At 38.5% G+C, this 17,300-nt stretch overlaps 1 protein-coding gene across 4 annotated transcripts in view; it reads left to right on the plus strand.

Annotated features, from left to right (window-relative positions):
* LOC127425090 (collagen alpha-1(XIV) chain-like) overlaps positions 1–17,300 on the plus strand; it is a 95,384-nt gene that overhangs the window by 72,775 nt on the left and 5,309 nt on the right. For 3 of the 4 annotated variants that reach the window (XM_051670733.1, XM_051670734.1, XM_051670736.1), the window contains 10 exons: positions 1,974–2,027; positions 2,121–2,174; positions 2,255–2,308; positions 8,672–8,743; positions 8,826–8,861; positions 8,993–9,059; positions 9,158–9,346; positions 12,175–12,252; positions 14,393–14,548; positions 16,510–16,833. In XM_051670733.1, coding sequence (XP_051526693.1) covers positions 1,974–2,027; positions 2,121–2,174; positions 2,255–2,308; positions 8,672–8,743; positions 8,826–8,861; positions 8,993–9,059; positions 9,158–9,346; positions 12,175–12,252; positions 14,393–14,548; positions 16,510–16,790 — 1,041 coding nt within the window. In that variant the 3' untranslated portion in view covers positions 16,791–16,833. The remainder of the gene's footprint in view (positions 1–1,973; positions 2,028–2,120; positions 2,175–2,254; positions 2,309–8,671; positions 8,744–8,825; positions 8,862–8,992; positions 9,060–9,157; positions 9,347–12,174; positions 12,253–14,392; positions 14,549–16,509; positions 16,834–17,300) is intronic. The other variant, XM_051670735.1, reaches the window with a different exon arrangement.

The raw sequence follows: 17,300 nt of genomic DNA on the forward strand, positions 1-17,300 counted from the left end.
AACTACACTACATTACACTACACTACTCGTCCCCGACTGAGGCCATGTGCACACTGGTATTAAGATGTGTTTTGGGTGATCCGATAACACCTGGTCGAGATGATGCTTGGCCTAAATCTCTTTTAATCACTTAATCACTTAAACAGTGCACAGTTTTACTTCATTATTCACAAACATGACATTTAGAGCAGAATTCTGAGTTATTTTAGTGCAGTTCCTGTAACGGAGCTTCTGATGTGTGTGCTGCTCATATCTGTTTCTGTATTGTACGTGATCATGCTTTTTTTTGTTTTTTACATTTCCAGTCGTACGCTTATTTCCCTATAAATACGCTGTCTTAAGCGTTGTCCATTTCAAAAAGATCGCCCAAAATGCATCTTAAAATTAAGATCAAATTAATTCACAAAATCTCGCAGTTTATCCTTGATAACATGTCAACAAACATGAAAGAACGCCCGTTTTCATGCTTATTGGCACCATTTTCAAAGGAAAAAAATAATAAAGACAGCAAGTAGGGAGATGTGGGTGAGGTTTTATTTTATTATTAATTTTGGTCTCCTGCTTCCTAATACCTTTCTCTCCTCTTGCGTTCTCTCAATATTTCATTGGCTGTGGCTCATCGGGATGTGCACACACCTGACGACAAGACGTCTAGATATCAAGCTGTTTTGAAATCTGTCGCAGCGTCTGGGACTCGTCTCACTAACGAGATGATGAGCTGAATCAGATGTGTTTGATTAGGGAGATATACAGAATATGTAGTGTTGGGGGCCTCCAGGAACAGGGTTGGGAACCACTGATCTAGAGGAACGTGTCTGGAGTTTCTCTAAATCTCAGAAACATGTTGAATCCAGAGTTTCTTAGTCTGGAAGTCCAGCAAATAGATGCTCACAGACTTTGAGGGAAAACAGAATGATACCTTGTGTTTAATTGATCGCATCAGTTTCTGCCTCTCTCTTGTTTTGTGCTCTGCATAGAAGAAATATTACTGCGATCGTGATAGCACATCTCCGGCATCCCAATAAAGCTCGAGCGCTGGAGATTTGCCAATAGCAAAGCAGACATAAGTCTTATTGTACATGTTCTTGTTGCAATGCTACTCATAGGCAGAAATTACACTTATCGCACAAGTGTGTTTGAGTTCAAATTTGTCATTGCATGTTATACTTTTTGATTGCAAATACAAGCAAAACTGTTGCACTGTACATTTGAATGACGAAAGTCCAGAATATCTGGCAACATCCAGTCACAGATGTTACACATTGAGACAGAATTCCACAAAAACATGTTTGACCCCAAAATAAAAGTATTTCTTGCATAAAGAAAATGAAACCTATTTTAGGACCATTAATATTTGCATTGTGATATTATTTTTATGACAATTAAACACATTAACCCAGGGGACCTGGGTAGCTCAGTGGTAAAATACACTGGCTACCACCAGAGGTTTGCTAGTTCGCTAGTTCGAATCCAGGGCGTGCTGAGTGACTCCAGCCAGGTCTCCTAAGCAACCAGATTGGCCCGGTTGCTAGGGAGGGTAGAGCCACATGGGGTAACCTCCTCATGGTTGCTATAATGTGGTTCGTTTTCAGTGGGGTACGTGGTGAGTTGTGCGTGGATGCCACAGTGGATGGAGTGAAGCCTCCACACATGCTATGTTTCCATGGCAACGCGCTCAACAAGCCACATGATAAGATGCGCAGGTTGGCGGTCTCAGATGTGGAGGCAACTGGGATTCGTCCTCCGCCACCCGGATTGAGGCGAGTCACTACGCCACCACCAGGACTTAGAGCGCATTGGGAATTGGGCATTCCAAATTGGGTAAAAAAAAAAAAAAACATTTAACCCCAAGAGTGTGTAATACAAACTGGACATGGCAGTTTTTGTGAAATTTACCCTATTAGATATTTCATTATTTAATAATTGAAGTCTGAAGTCTTGGATAAAGCTTTTGTTTCACTTCTGTCTCTCAGGGGGCGCCAGGTGAGACGGGGCAGAAAGGTGATGCGGGACCCCCAGGGCTACAGGTAAAGACATCACAGTTCTCTCTTTATTTACTGTCTCTGTTTACATGTACTGTCTTGTTCATCTCTAAACATCTCTGTGTTTTGCTCATGCAGGGTGTTCCGGGCACTCCCGGGTCAGCAGGACGTGAGGGGCCTCCAGGACCCAGGGTAACACACCTGACACCTGTCACTGTCAGTGTGCACTGTGATTGGCTGTATATAAGATCACATGTTCTCATCCTCTGCAGGGTCTGCCTGGTAAAGATGGTCCTCAGGGGAGAGTAGGGCCGCCCGGATCTATAGTAAGTCCACAAACACCTGAGACACTCATTATATCAAACTACATGTTAGAGCAGAGATGCTCCGATCTGATATCTGGATCTGTAACTGCAACGATACAGGCCTTTTAAAACAGATGGGGTATCAGACAGATGAGATCGATCCAAATTCAGTATTGAGTGTTAATCATAGCCGTTACTGTCAAGCTCCGAATATGACAGACTACAGTAGATTGTTCATCACACATTCAAGCATGTGTTGGCCTTGTAAATCGGTGAACGCTCCACAAGAACTCCATCTTGGGAGAAGCTTTGAGTGCAGTTTGCTAATAACGGTGGCAGATCTTGGCATAGATGATACAGGCACACGGGCAACAGCATTCTCAGGGGTGCCCCGCCGCACCCCAGCATCAGTGTTGGGAAGCAACTAACTAGCTACTAACTTAATTACATTATACTGAATAGTGACAGTTATTAAACAGTTTTCATAATAGTGTAGCTTTACCAGAAACAAGCCACATTTTTCCATCTTTGACTGGTGCCCCACATCTTGCTGATATTTTAGTGTTTGTGCAGGAGCGCCACCCATATCAGGTTGAAAATATTTTAACGTTTTTCAAACACATCTCGAAACACGTGTTCTGTTCTTTGCACTGTGCATAGCTTTTTTTTTTTTTTAAGCGCAAGAATGTGTTTGTTTTGAACGGCCCCTAATGGTGTAACATGACAAAACACTACATTGCTTTTTGTTCTAATGTACTGCACACATAGCAGCTGAGCAAACATAGACATGATCAAGTGCCCTTACCTAAACCATCCTCCCTCTCTCTCTTTCTCATGTGAAGTGCAAAACAAACGATGCACTAATTCACATTGGGAAGTCCAGTTCATTTTACTTATTCTACCTACTTCTCCAAAAGAGCATCTTAACTGTTTAGTTACTTAAGTTGTATATAGCTTGTATCTTGGGAAGTGGTGCGTCTATTACAAAAAGTCTCTCTTACCTGCTTGAAGCCAGTACATGCCAAGTTAGTCAAATCACAAAATAAATTATTTATATTTTATTTTTAATAGTAAACATTAGTACAGTATATAATTTTTTGTATTTAATTTTTTTTATTGAGGGGTGGGGACACTCATGTCTGTTCTCGCCTAGAGTGTCATACGTGCCAGAACCACCACTGGCTCATAACATGCATTAAGAATGGCACCAGAGTTTTGTGGACAGAGGAGGTGACAGCATCTCACACAATACTGAATGAGAAGCATAACAACAACTACTGTCCACTTCACACAGAAACTCAAATGTCTTCCTTGAGTTTTACACCAAAATAAAAGCCTGAGGGTTGAAAGTTAAGACATTACAATAGAAATGTATTACTATTTTACAAAGTATGTGAACCCTTTGGAATTAGCTGGTTTTCTGCATTAATTGTTCTTAAAATGTGATCTCATCTTCATCATAGTCACAAGTATAGACAAACACAATGTGCTTAAGCTAACAACACACAAACAATTATAATCTTTCATGTCTTTATTGAACACATCCCATTAAACATTCACAGTGCTGTGGAAAAAGTAAGTGAACCCTTGGATTTAATAACTGGTCGATCCTCGTTTGGCAGCAATAACATCAACCAAGTGTTTCCGGTATCTGTGGATTAGACCTGCACAACATTCAGAAGGTATTCTGGACCATTCTTCCTTACAGAACTGCTTCAGCTCAGACATATTCTTAGGATGTCTGGTGTGAGCGGCTCTCTTGAGGTCATTCCACAGCATCTCTATTGGGTTAAGGTCTGGGCTCTGACTGGGACACTCCAAAAGATGGATTTTTTTTTTTTTTTTTTTTTTTTTAAAGAAAATTCTGTAGTGGAATTACTTCGATATTTTCAGGATGTTATCGATGAAACATTTTCCCAGTAGCGTTGTGGAGGTTCAAACTTCAGGTGGTCTTTGGCAAACTTCAGGCATGCAGCAATGTTTTTGTTTGAAAGCAGCAGCTTCCTTCATGATGTCCTGCCATGAACACCATACCTGTTTAATGTTTTCTGTATAGTAGACTCATGAACAGAGATGTTAACCAGTTCCAATGATTCCTTCAAGTCTTTATCTGTCACTCTAGGGTTCTTTTTTACCTCATTGAGCATTCTGCGGTGTTCCCTTTGAGCCATCTTGACTGGACGGCCACTTCTAGAGAGAGTACCTATAGTACTAAATCATCTCCATTTATAGACAGTTTGTCTAACTGTGGACAGATGAATATCTAAGATCTTTGAGATAATATAACCAGCAGCCATCTCACCCTGTAGCTCAAGACCGGTTGCCCACTGAAGATAAGCAGGGTTGAGTCTGGTCAGTACCTGTACGGGAGACCTCCTGGGAAAACTAAGGTTGCTGCTGGAAGAGGTATTAGTGAAGCCAGTAGGGGGTGTTCATCCTGTGGTCTGTGTGTGTTCTAATGCCCCAGTATAGGGATGGGGACACTATACTGTAAAAAGGCACCATCCTTCAGATGAGACATTAAACTGAGGTGCTGACTCTCTGTGGTCATTAAAAATCCCAGAACACATCTCATAAAGAGTAGGGGTGTAACCCTGGTGTCCTGGACAAATTCCCCCCATAGGCACTTCTCAATCATGGCCTCCTAATAATCCCCATTTCATTAATTGTCTGTATCACTCTACTCTCTCCTCTCCAGCAATAGCTGGTGTGTGGTGAGTGTACTGGTGCACTATGGCTGCCATCACATCATCCAGGTGGATGCTGCACACTGGTGGTGGTTGAGGAGATTCCCCTGTTCACTGTGTAAAGCGCTTTGAGTGTAGTGTCTGACAAAGTGCTATATAAATGTAACGTTCATTCATTCATAACTTTGTAACCCTTTCCAACTTTATGCAAAGCAACAATTCTTGATTGAAAGTCTTCTGAGATCTCTTTTTTGTGAGGTATGGTCCACATCAGCAGATGCTTCTTGTGAATAACAAACTTAAAATGTTTGAGTGCTTTTTATAAGTCAAAGTATCTCTAACCCACACCTCCAGTCTCGTTTCATTAATCGAATGCAAGGTTTGCCAACTCCTGACTCTAATCAGCATTTGTTGATGTCATTAACCTAGGGGTTCACATACTTTTTCCACAGCATTGTGAATGTTTAATGGGATATGTTCAATATGTACAAGAACAATACAATAATTTGTTTGTTTATTTTTGTTACTTAAACCAGTTTTAAGACAAATTAATATATAAAAGCAGGTAATTCCAAAGGGTTCACATATTTTTCTTAATGCTGTATATTAAAAATCAAATTTTCAATGTTATTATTATTATTATGATTAATACATTAATAATTACAATAATATTTAACTTGACTAAGTTTAAAAAAATAACTGTGTGAAAAGTTGACTAATATCCTATAATCACTACAGTGATCAAATAAACAAGAGATCTGAATATAATACAATGTGAAACAAATATGAAAGAGAACTGACTTTATTTCTACTGAATTTTTTTAAACTGGAATTTCTGTTAATTTTGCTGCTGCAATATCCTGTAGATAGTGTTTTCTATATTTTGTAATGAAATAATGTGTAGTTAGACGTTTGTGTTTGTTTGCACTAAAGAGTATTCCCAATCAGTTCCACAAAGTGAGGTATAGATATTATAAACTGATCAAGAACACTGGTATCGGAAGAGAAAAGTGGTATTGGTGCATTCATAGTTTAGAGTATGTACAGGTATGATGTGTGCCGATACAGTAGTATTGTTATAGTGTGCTGTATAATACTGATAGTTGAGCGTTCATATAGTGTGTTTATATGAGTTCACTCTTCAATTATTAAGTTTCTGTGTCAGGATTCCCACGGTCAAAAATACAGTATAAGGGAATTTTAAAATTGTGACTTCTAGGCCTAGAATATTCATGAAAGTTAATAAATGGACTATAAATGTCTTTAGTGGATATAATGGAAAGAAAATATAATTTAACCCTTGAAGGCCCACTGGTGTGCATATTATTGCAATCAGTAAAAACATCAAACTGATCAAATAGCCATGTGTCATATGTTGTTGGAAAGCTCTCAAAGAGTAAAATACAATAGTGGTCCACCGATATATTGCAGAGGCTTATAAATTGGCAGATATTCTGATTATTTTGTAATTATCGCATCGGCCGATATATTTTCCTGTTTGGCCGATTTTTTCTTTTTTTTTTTTTTTTTTTTTTGAGGAGGCTGAGAATCGCCTGTTTGCATGTGAAGCGACTGAGACATGTAAACGACCAGTAATGGTTAGTTTTGTTGTTATGTGCATCATGTTACTAAAATAATAGATCGGTGTGCAACACAGTGTCATTTAAACAGTCAGCATATCAGAACCGCAGCAGACACTTTTGAGCTCATAATGTTAAAAGTGTTGACCTGTTTCATTCAACCTCTCTCTCTTCAACAGTTCCCTGTAACTTTAACTGTCTTGTCTAATGATAAAAGGCAAATATCAATAAAACTAATATCATATACCGTCTGCAAATATGCACATGTACATTACAGATGTAATAAACCAACCTCACAAAACTTGAGCAGATTCAGCGTCCTGTGGAGCACTCATTTATTTACCTCTAAATCACGTATTCTATCAGTCTCTCCTCAACAGTTCCCTGTAACTATACTAATGATTAAAGGCAAATATCAATAAAACTAATATGATATAACGTCTGCAAATATGCTAATGTACATTACAGATGTAATAAACCAACCTCACAAAACTTGAGCAGATCCAGCGTCCTGTGGAGCGCTCATTTATTTACCTCTAAATCACGTATTCTATCAGTCTCTCCTCAACAGTTCCCTGTAACTATTCTAATGATAAAAGGCAAATATCAATAAAACTTCTATTATATACCGTCTGCAAATATGCAGATATCTCGTTTAAACAGATGTAATTCACGAACCTCAAGAAAATCCAGCGTTTTCTTCCCGTCGAGCGCTCATCTAATATCTTCCTCTGAAGCACGTGTTCTATCAGCCAGAATGAATAACTTCAGGATCAAAAGTTCCTCTGATTCACAAATCATGACGGTCAGTCCAGGCCAATTAAACAGTCAGGCGCTGGATCTACACGAGCGTGTGAGTGCAACTTCAAAGTAAAAGCGCTTCACGTGTACTATAAGTAAATGTCTTATTCACTATGTACTGTATGTACAATTGGTTTGATTCGGTATTTTTGGAGTAAATATGTCATCCATAGTTGCTGGACTACTGTGTGTACTGTTATTTCCTTCTTCCTAATATATTAACAATTCCTTCATGTGCAAATAAATGACTAAAATTTGATGACTAAACAGAAATCAGAAGAAACTGCTATCTACCATTTAAAATACAATATTATTTTTTAGATTATTTTTTACAAAGTTAAAGTTTTGTGTGAAATTGAGTAAATATAGTGCTTAAAATAATTTTATGTTTATGTTATTTACTATATTAAATTGTGTGATATATCGGCATTGTATTAGCCTGTCAGCCACCCTGCTCTCTGGATATTGGCATCGGCCATTAAAAACCCACATCGGTCGACCACTAAAATACATCCAGCCTATTTGTTTTACTCACTGACAAAAATATAGCGAGTAATAGCTAAGTATATGTCTTTGACAATTATGTTGGTATCGCTTATATGCAATGTTTTTCCGCTTATAACTTCACGAACAATAAACAGAACATAAAATATCACATACCGTTAATTAGAAAATTTGATTATCTTTCAAATGAGTCCACACACAAGATAATCAGATGTATAGATCATTAGATAATCCACATGAAGCACAATGTTACATATGACCACCAGGAGATGGCGCCAAATACATGACACAGACTCAATGATGACTCAAATGACACAGAATGAAACTCATTCTGTGAAATCTCATTACTAAAATCATGTCTGCATGCTATACAAACCTTTAGTCATTGTTGTGTACGCATGTATAATTAGTTCTTATGTACAATTATTATGTTTTATTTGTTTGGAGACATTTTTGGACACTCTGATAGATTATTTTTGTAATGTTATAACTTTTGATTGCTTTGTTGTATCAACACAAAATGTTTCTCAGTTACAGTTGACATGTTGGCACACGTATCATAGGTTGTACCCCTGATCTATATCATTAAAAAAGCTGAAACGTTTTCTTTACAATGAAACCAAACACTTGACCCTCCTTGTTTTGTTTTTTGTCGAGTTATAAGCCTTTAATTTTGGGTATGCCACTGAAACAGTACATCTTTAAAAACACCTTCAGAGCTTAAAGGGTTAATGGAAATTAATTGGTACAAAAAAAGTTGTGTTAACCCTGTTCTTTTACAGTGATTTGAGAGGTGTGTGTCTCTTTAACAGGGAGGCCCAGGAGCCCCTGGGGCCCCAGGAGAGAACGGCCCTAAAGGAACTACAGGAGACCAGGGCCCTCCGGTATGTGTTTGAGCATGTGTGATATAGTATCTGTGCTGATTAGAGCAAATTCACATATTAAAACCCCAAATCTGTGTTTCAGGGACCCCCGGGACATAAAGGAGAGAGGGGTGAGAGGGTAAGTGATCTATGGAGAATGTGACTGATTGAAATCACCTCTCAACTGGTGGGTCGGAACCCAAAAATCGGTTACAGACTGTTCATTTTAAGTGCAGATAAATTTAATTTAAATATGTTTGTGTAAAATAGGGTGAAGTCCAGTCCACCACTTCTGTTCAAGCTATCGCCAGACAAGTGTGTGAGCAGCTCATACAGAGTGAGTACAAACAACTCTTAAACATCTTCAAATCACATTCTGATTGAGTGTTTGTGTCTAACGTCTCTCTCTCTCTCTGTGGTGTGGTGGGGTCATAGGTCACATGGCACGTTACAACTCTATTCTGAACCACATTCCCAGTCCGCCGGTGTCGATCCGCACTGTGTCTGGACCTCCAGGAGAACCGGGCCGGCAAGGGTCACCAGGACCTCAGGGAGAGCAGGGGCCACCCGGGCGACCGGGATTTCCCGGCAGTAACGGCGAGAACGGCCAGCCTGGATCCAGAGGTGCTGCAGCAGAGAAAGAGTTTAAACTTTATACTCGCACATACACTGACAATGAGAAGAATGTAGTGATGAGATTCATTCAATAATATCTCAAACCAGGATTTTTACTTGTCCTGCCAACATGTTCACTGGCACCATCACAAGTATATTATTTATTAGGGATGCACCAATACAAGATTTGTGTGTCAATACTGATATTCGAATATTTAAAATTAATCGAAATATAATCGAAATCACGATATGACCTTGTGCGATTTATTAAATCAGAACTTATATTACCAACATCCAACAACAAGGAAGGAACGTAAATGTAATAAATCTGTATTTACATTTTAGATGCTATAATATAATGCATTGTTAAATGAAATGTAATAAAATAATGAATAAAAATAATTAAATGAAATAGTGATTAACTAACCAGAACTTTCACTTTAAGTTTAATTACACCAATGGGTCATCAGTTCATCTTCAGACTGACAATAAACCTCGTTCTTTAGGACTATTTTGTATACTATAGACAATAGTTTTTATACGCTACTTGTTTTTAAGGCCTAAATATTTATTTATTTGTGGGTGAAATGGAAACAAAAGATCTCCCGTTCTTTTTAAGAGGACTCAAGTGAGTTGAACATGTGAAAAACATTACCTTTTTTATTTTTATTTTTTATTTGTCTATCATAATCGCAGTTCAAATCACAATATTTTTCAAAATAATCACAATATGACTTTTTGTCCAAATCGTGTAGCCCTAATTTAAAACATCTGCTGATTCCTGTACTGATAGTTTGGTGGTTCTTCTTTTTATGATGCTGCCTTGTTTCAAATAACTGATAATTATACAACTTTAAAAGACATTTAAATAATAACGTTATTCTCTGTCTCTATATGTCTTCCATGTTTCAGAGTAACTGTCTCAGTTAAAAACACTGACACTAAAAGCACATTATTAACTCACATTGAGTTTACATGCACGTTTTTCCACAGATTCTTCTTAATAAGTCATGTGTGGTCATGTAATTGCATTAAACGATGTTCCTTTATCAGTGTATGGTCAAAAATGGCTTAAGAATAAAGCGGTCGTGTAAACTGATCGATTTTTGCCCTGATGTTGCGTTGCATGTAAACATTCTTCCCGGCTTATCCATTGCAGTGTTAGATTATGATTTAATATTGAATTTGTCATTTCAATTTAGTTCACAGTGTTTTCTGGTGTTAGTTTAGTACGTTTTATTTGAGTAGTATATTCTGGCTGCTAAAGCGTTAACTGGTATCATTTAAATCGTAACATTTCTCAGGGCAGTCTTGTGTTTCCTCCATCTATTGGCATTATTTATATACTCTATATTATAAAATTAAATGGTTAAAATCATTACTAAACCATTAACTTCAAACTGATGATATTACATCATGATGTAAGAAAATGACAGCTTAATCTTTTCAGGGTTATAAAAAAGTAAAAATGGACTTAATGTTTATAAATGTAACATACGCTAATTTATGATGTGAAAGCGTGTAAAAACGTATTTTTTATTTTTGAATCCCCTTTTCTCCCAATTTGGAATGCCCAATTCCCACTACTTAGTAGGTCCTCATGGTGGTGCGGTTACTCTCCTCAATCCGGGTGGCGGAGGACAAGTATCAGTTGTCTCCGCTTCTGAGACCGTCAATCCGTGCATCTTATCACGTGACTCGTTGTGCATGACACCGCGGAGACTCACAGCATGTGGAGACTCATGCTACTCTCCACGATCCACACACAACTTACCACACGCCCCATTGAGAGCGAGAACCACTAATCACGACCACGAGGAGGTTACCCCATGTGACTCTACCCTCCCTAGCAACCGGGCCAATTTGGTTGCTTAGGAGACCTGACTGGAGTCACTCAGCACGCCCTGATTTCAAACTCGCCTCTCCAGGTGTGATAGTCAGCGTCAATACTCGCTGAGATACCCAGCCCCCCCCGTAAAAACCTTTTTTTTAATTAATTCCAAATAATTTGTAGATATTTACTATAGAACCCTACTTTAAAACAAGTCTGTGAATTGGTCAAAAGAGGTTCTTCAAAGGTTCTTTTTTAGCAGAATTGAGTTTTTCTTCATTTTGTATTTTGGCTGAGGTAGGAGACATCCTAATCGTTTTATAAAGGTATAATGTTAGGTCATGTGTCATTTTATCATAATTAAAATGCCAAGAATAGTAAAGTTTCCAAAAGTGTCCCACTTTGCCCGTATTCACCCTATTGTGTATCAAAAACTAAAATTAATGTATGGTCATTTTTATTTTATTTTAGTTAGAGTTTTTTCAATCATTTCAGTTTTTATTTTTATTTCAGTTAATATAAAGATTTAATTTTCGCTTTAGTTTTCATTAACAATATTGAATGGACACACATTGTGCACAAGCCTCTTCACAGTTTGACATCAAAAGCAGAGAATAACTTGATTATTTTAAATCTCATGTAAATGCTTTATCTTTTTAATAAGATGATTTTTGGGAGCTATCAGGATATTGGTGTGCATGTGAACACGCTCATCATTTGAATGTTCTTAACTCACTTCATCTGAATGATGAAGCTCAAGAAGCCTTCGCTTTAGCTTAAACAAACTCATCATATCCCTTGCTGTTTCGAGCTTTATTGACAGTAATCAGTGAGTCGTATTAGAAGTCCGCGGGTCAAGCCGTGCGGCAGTGCTGATGATGAAATAAGCGTTACACATACTGTGCACAGAGCGATCCGCAACACGGACAACCAAAGTATACTTTGGGCTTAAAATTGTGTGTGTGTGTGTGTGTGTGTGTGTGTGTGTGTGTGTTTATGTAATCAGGTCCTCCAGGTGAGAAGGGAGATAAAGGCAGTCCAGGTGTGGGTGTCCAGGGACCCAGAGGACCCATTGGACCTCCAGGTAACACTACACAGTACACACACAAACCCTTACATGAAATCAAAATGTACTTTATTAATATGTGTTCCTGATCCTGATTCATCATTATTCAGAGCAAAAAAGAGTTTGGGTTAGGTTAGGTGATCTTGACCTTTAACCTCCACGTCCCGCTCAAGAAGCTTCCTCAGAGGTGTGCCTGCGGTGTTTCAGTCTTCCACAATCCACTGCAAACTCACATTCAGCTATCAATTCATTCTCATGTGACATGCCCACTTTTCACCATCCAATCAAGTCCCGCCCTTTCATTGAATATTCTAATTCACTGTGAAATACATCACAGTAATGTAGAATAGGTTGTGATCTTCTTTCATGTTCGACTTTAAAGCTGAAGTCATTTCTCAATAAAAATTATCTTCACACTACACCCTCCGTCTGCTGTTGATCAACCAGTGTTAATCTCATCAACGAAATCACTGATGAAAAGGGTTTTTTGATTTGGTCAACAATAAAGAAGACGAATGAAGCCTGTGTATCTCAGTGAGTATTGACACTGAGGTTAGGGTTAGGGTTAGACACGCTGCTGACCACACAGAGTTTATTTTCATAACCCGCTTCCTTATTATTTGAACTTTAATAAAGGATGCTTTAAAGATATAATGCCCGGGTGTTTCATAGCGAAATGGAATGCAGCACAATAATCGTTTTTTCTTAATTGAAAATAAAATGTGATTAATCGCCCAGCCCTAATATATTGTAATATAACAGCTTACTTCTGCACAGTGAAGCGAATGAACAGGTGAACTTGAACTAAATGATGCACATATCAGAATATCTGTCATTTGTGTTGCGTAACTTGCATTGTGAATACACAACACGGACAGCATGTATGTTTATATGCTTGATACATTATTTAATTATTTAATTAAAGTTAAAGTTTGACACTTTTTTGTCCATTTTGCACATCATCAACTAAAAGACACTGTGGTGGTGTAGTGGACTAAAGCACTGAACTGGTAAGCAGAAGGTTGTTGGTTCAATCCCCACAGCCATCACCATTGTGTCCTTGAGCAAGACACTTAACTCCAGATTGCTCCAGGGGGATTGTCTCTGTAATAAGGGCACTGTAAGTCACTTTGGATAAAAGCGTCTGCCAAATGCATAAATGTAAAAGTTATTATATTTATTGACTAAAATTGTCATTTTCTTCATAGTAAAATGGACTAGAATGAATATGATTTGAAGATATACTGACTCATTTTAAAGGTCATTTTTGTCAAAAGACTATGACTAACTATTAGGGCTGTAATGGTACACAGAAGTCACGGTTCGGTATGTACCTCGGTTTTGGGGTCACGGTTCGATACGAGTTCGGTACAACAGGAAAAAGCAACAAATCCCAAATGCTAGGTTTCTTTCCATTTATTTTGAACAGACAGTAGTGCAAATTACAGTTTGTTCCACCTAGAGGCATTTAGTCCCCCCTGAGGTAGTTGGTACAGTACAGACTCCTTTAGTGTATTAAGCAGTAAACAGAATGCACTCTTGCATAGTTCATATTTTTTTGTAGGGTTGATAAAAAACAAAAGGTATTTGGTCTCAATCAGCTACAAAACTGAAAAGCATCTCTTGTGTTATAAAAGTCCAAAATAAATAGAATAATGAAAAATAAAACTTGTGCATTAGGAGAACCGTTCTTGTTTTGGGTTGGTGCATAGATGGTCTCTTCTTCTGCTCTTTTTCCTGTTGTGGCGGTTAGCAAACAGTGTTGCATTACCTCACGCGCCCCCTTCTGGTTTGGAGTGGATCGCCTGTGACTGACTCGGATGTATTCTTCATCTGACTGCATGCACGGAACCGTGACGTCAGTACCGTGACGGTTCGGGACGAATACATGTACCGTTACACCCCTACTAACTATGACTAACTGGACAGACCACTCAACAAAAAAGGAGGGGGGGGGGGGGGTAAATATGCACCACAGAAACACAGTGTTTACAGTTTTCCAGAAAATTTACACACAAACTAGTAAATATAGTTTTCTATAAACTTATTTACAGTTGTCTCTGTATATTAAACAAAGTTACACACTTTAGCTTTATAGAACTCAATAATAGAATAACAGGAAGCTGAAGAATGTATTTCCTGCCGTGCCCCCACACAGGACCTCCTGGTGAAGGGAGAACAGGAAGTCCAGGTCCCTCAGGTCGCCCCGGTAACTCTGGCAGTCCCGGCAGACCCGGAATTCCAGGACCAGTGGGTCCACCTGGACCGCCCGGATATTGCGACCAGAACGCATGCCTCGGGTACAACGTTGGAGGTGACACACACACACACACACACACACACAATTCAAGTATTTATTTCCACCTTATAAACACAACAGACGCATGTGTGACAGGAAACCTGCATGATACAATTGTGTATGTGATGTTGCCTTCATTGTGATTGTATGTTATTAGACTTATGTACTCTGCATACATTGAGACACAGTCAGCTGTGTGTGTGTGTGTGTGTGTGTGTGTGTGTGTGTGTGTGTATACTAACCTTCATTACTGTCCTAAACATTTTAATAAGCTTCATAAATCGTATGTCATGCTCATGATTCAGTGCTTAAAGTGATTGACATGTTGTGCATGTGCTGCATTAAATAATCACTCTGTCACACTCTTTAAACACCACATAATAGTCTGCACATAGAACAGTAAACACTGAAAATAACTCTAACACTAACCCTAACCATCATGTAAGTGTGATCTGCAGGGGCGGGGCTTGAGAGTTAATGTTTTTATTATTAAATGAGCTCTTAAAGGGATAGTTCGCCTAGAACTGAAAATTCTCTCATCACTTACTCACCCTCATGTCATCCCAGATGGCACAAACAAAGATTTTTAGAAGTATATCTCAGCTCTGTAGGTCCATATAATGCAAGTGAATGGTGACCAGAACTTTGAAGCTCCAAAAAGTACATAAAAGTGCATAAAATAATTCATAAGGCTCCAGTGGTTTAATCCATGTCTTCAGAAGCGATATGAAAGGTGTGGGTGAAAAACAGATCAATATTTAAGTCCTTTTTTACTGAAAATCTACACTTTTACTTTCACATTCTTCTTTTGTTTTTGGCGATTCACATTCTTCGTGCATATCGCCACCTACTGGTCAAGGAGGAGAATTATAGTAAAAAGGGACTTAAATATTGATGTGTTTCTCACCCACACCTATCATATCACTTCTGAAGACATGGATTAAACCACTGGAGTCTTATGGATTAATTTTATGCTGCCTTTATGTGCTTTATTTAGCTTCAATGTTCTGGTCACCATTCACTTGTATTGCATGGACCTACAGAGATGAAATATTCTTCTAAAATCTTAATTTGTGTTCTGCAGAAGAAAGAAAGTCATACACATCTGGAATGGCATGAGGGTGAGTAAATGATGACAGAATATTCATTTTTGGGGTGAACTGTCCCTTTAAAGTGATAGTTCACACAAAAATAAAACATCTGTCATCATTTACTCACCCTCATGTTGTTCCAAACCTGTATGATTTTCTTTCTTCCATAGACACAATGAAGATATTTGGCAGAATGTTCACACTGCTCTTTTCCATACAATGAAAGCATACAGTAACTAGGAGCTGTCAAGATACGAAAATTACACAAAAACACTATTAAAGTATCATAAAAGTAGTCTGTATGAGTCATACACTATATTCCAAGTCATCTGAAGCAGTACGAAAGCTTTGTGTGAGGAACAGATCAATAGCTTTAGAAAAAGTTGCAGTTGAAGTAGTTATTCTCTGCTCAATATATCAGCTCACACATCTCGAGTGCATTGAGGATAATATCAGTGCAGTCCAGAACTCAAAATGTCCTTTTTCTACACAAGTCTGTTTTTGTTGCTAGACTGCACCAACTATTTGGGTCTTTTTTCCTTTCTTAAAGCTATTGGAATTACTTCAGAAGACTTCAATATAGCACATATAGTTACATGGACTACTTTTTATGATATTATTATGGGGTTTTTCATGTAATTTGAGGAGCTTGAAAGCTTCTGGACACTGTATGTGTGAACATTCTGCCAAACATCTCCGTTTGTGTTCCACTAAATACAGACAATCATACAGATATTGAACAACATTAAGGTGAGTGAATGATTGAAACGTCTTAGTGTGAGCGTTCCCTTTATCACACATTTGTGTGCTTTGTGCTGTGGGCGCTGTCTCAGTAACCGTGTCTCTGTCCGTGCTGCTGGTGCTGTTGGGTGTGTGTTGGGTCAGAACCGGGCTTTGATGGTGACCTGACTGACAGCGATGTTCCTGTAGTGCCGCTGCCACCCAGCTCGTTTGGACCAGAGGGTGAGGAGGACGATCCATACGGCAGCTACGGCTCCTACAACTCATACTATCAGCCCAACTACCCCGCGCCGCAGCCCGTACAGCCCGATGACCCTGTCATAGCGCACGACGTGGAGGAGCTGCGCTCGCCCGGGATACAGCGACTGACACGCAGCGTCACAGACAAACGCAGACGACAGACAAACACAGCTCACCTGTCGTAACCATGACAACAACTGACACAAGAGCAACATCACATTGTAACAGGTGATAGAGAGGAGAAAACGTGATGACACAGTGTTCTCTTCTGCCCTACAACGGCAAAACGCAGTAACTACAGTAATACTGAAAACATGCCTTTAAAGTTTTTTTTATGGTCCAGCCTGAGTGGTCCCTTCTAGTATAGATGAGTTAACTCTTTAAGCTCTGAAGGTGTTTTTAAAGATGTCCTGTTTCACTAGCATACCCAACATTAAAGACTTATAACGCAACAAAAAAAAAAAAAAAAGAAGAAGGGTCAAGTTTGGTATTATTGTAAAGAAGATTATGATATATTATGAGACTCTCTGCCTAAGAAACTGCTGAAAAATTACAAAAACATTTTGCCTAAAATATTTCTAATTTGACATTCTATATATCTGGAAGGTGACTCTGAAAAACTGCTTTTGTTTTGTTCCCAACCATGTCAACTGTATCTGAGAAACATTTTGTGTTGATACAACAAAGCAATCAAA

The sequence above is a fragment of the Myxocyprinus asiaticus genome, chromosome 34, assembly GCF_019703515.2.
Source record: "Myxocyprinus asiaticus isolate MX2 ecotype Aquarium Trade chromosome 34, UBuf_Myxa_2, whole genome shotgun sequence".
Classification (NCBI taxonomy): domain Eukaryota; kingdom Metazoa; phylum Chordata; class Actinopteri; order Cypriniformes; family Catostomidae; genus Myxocyprinus; species Myxocyprinus asiaticus.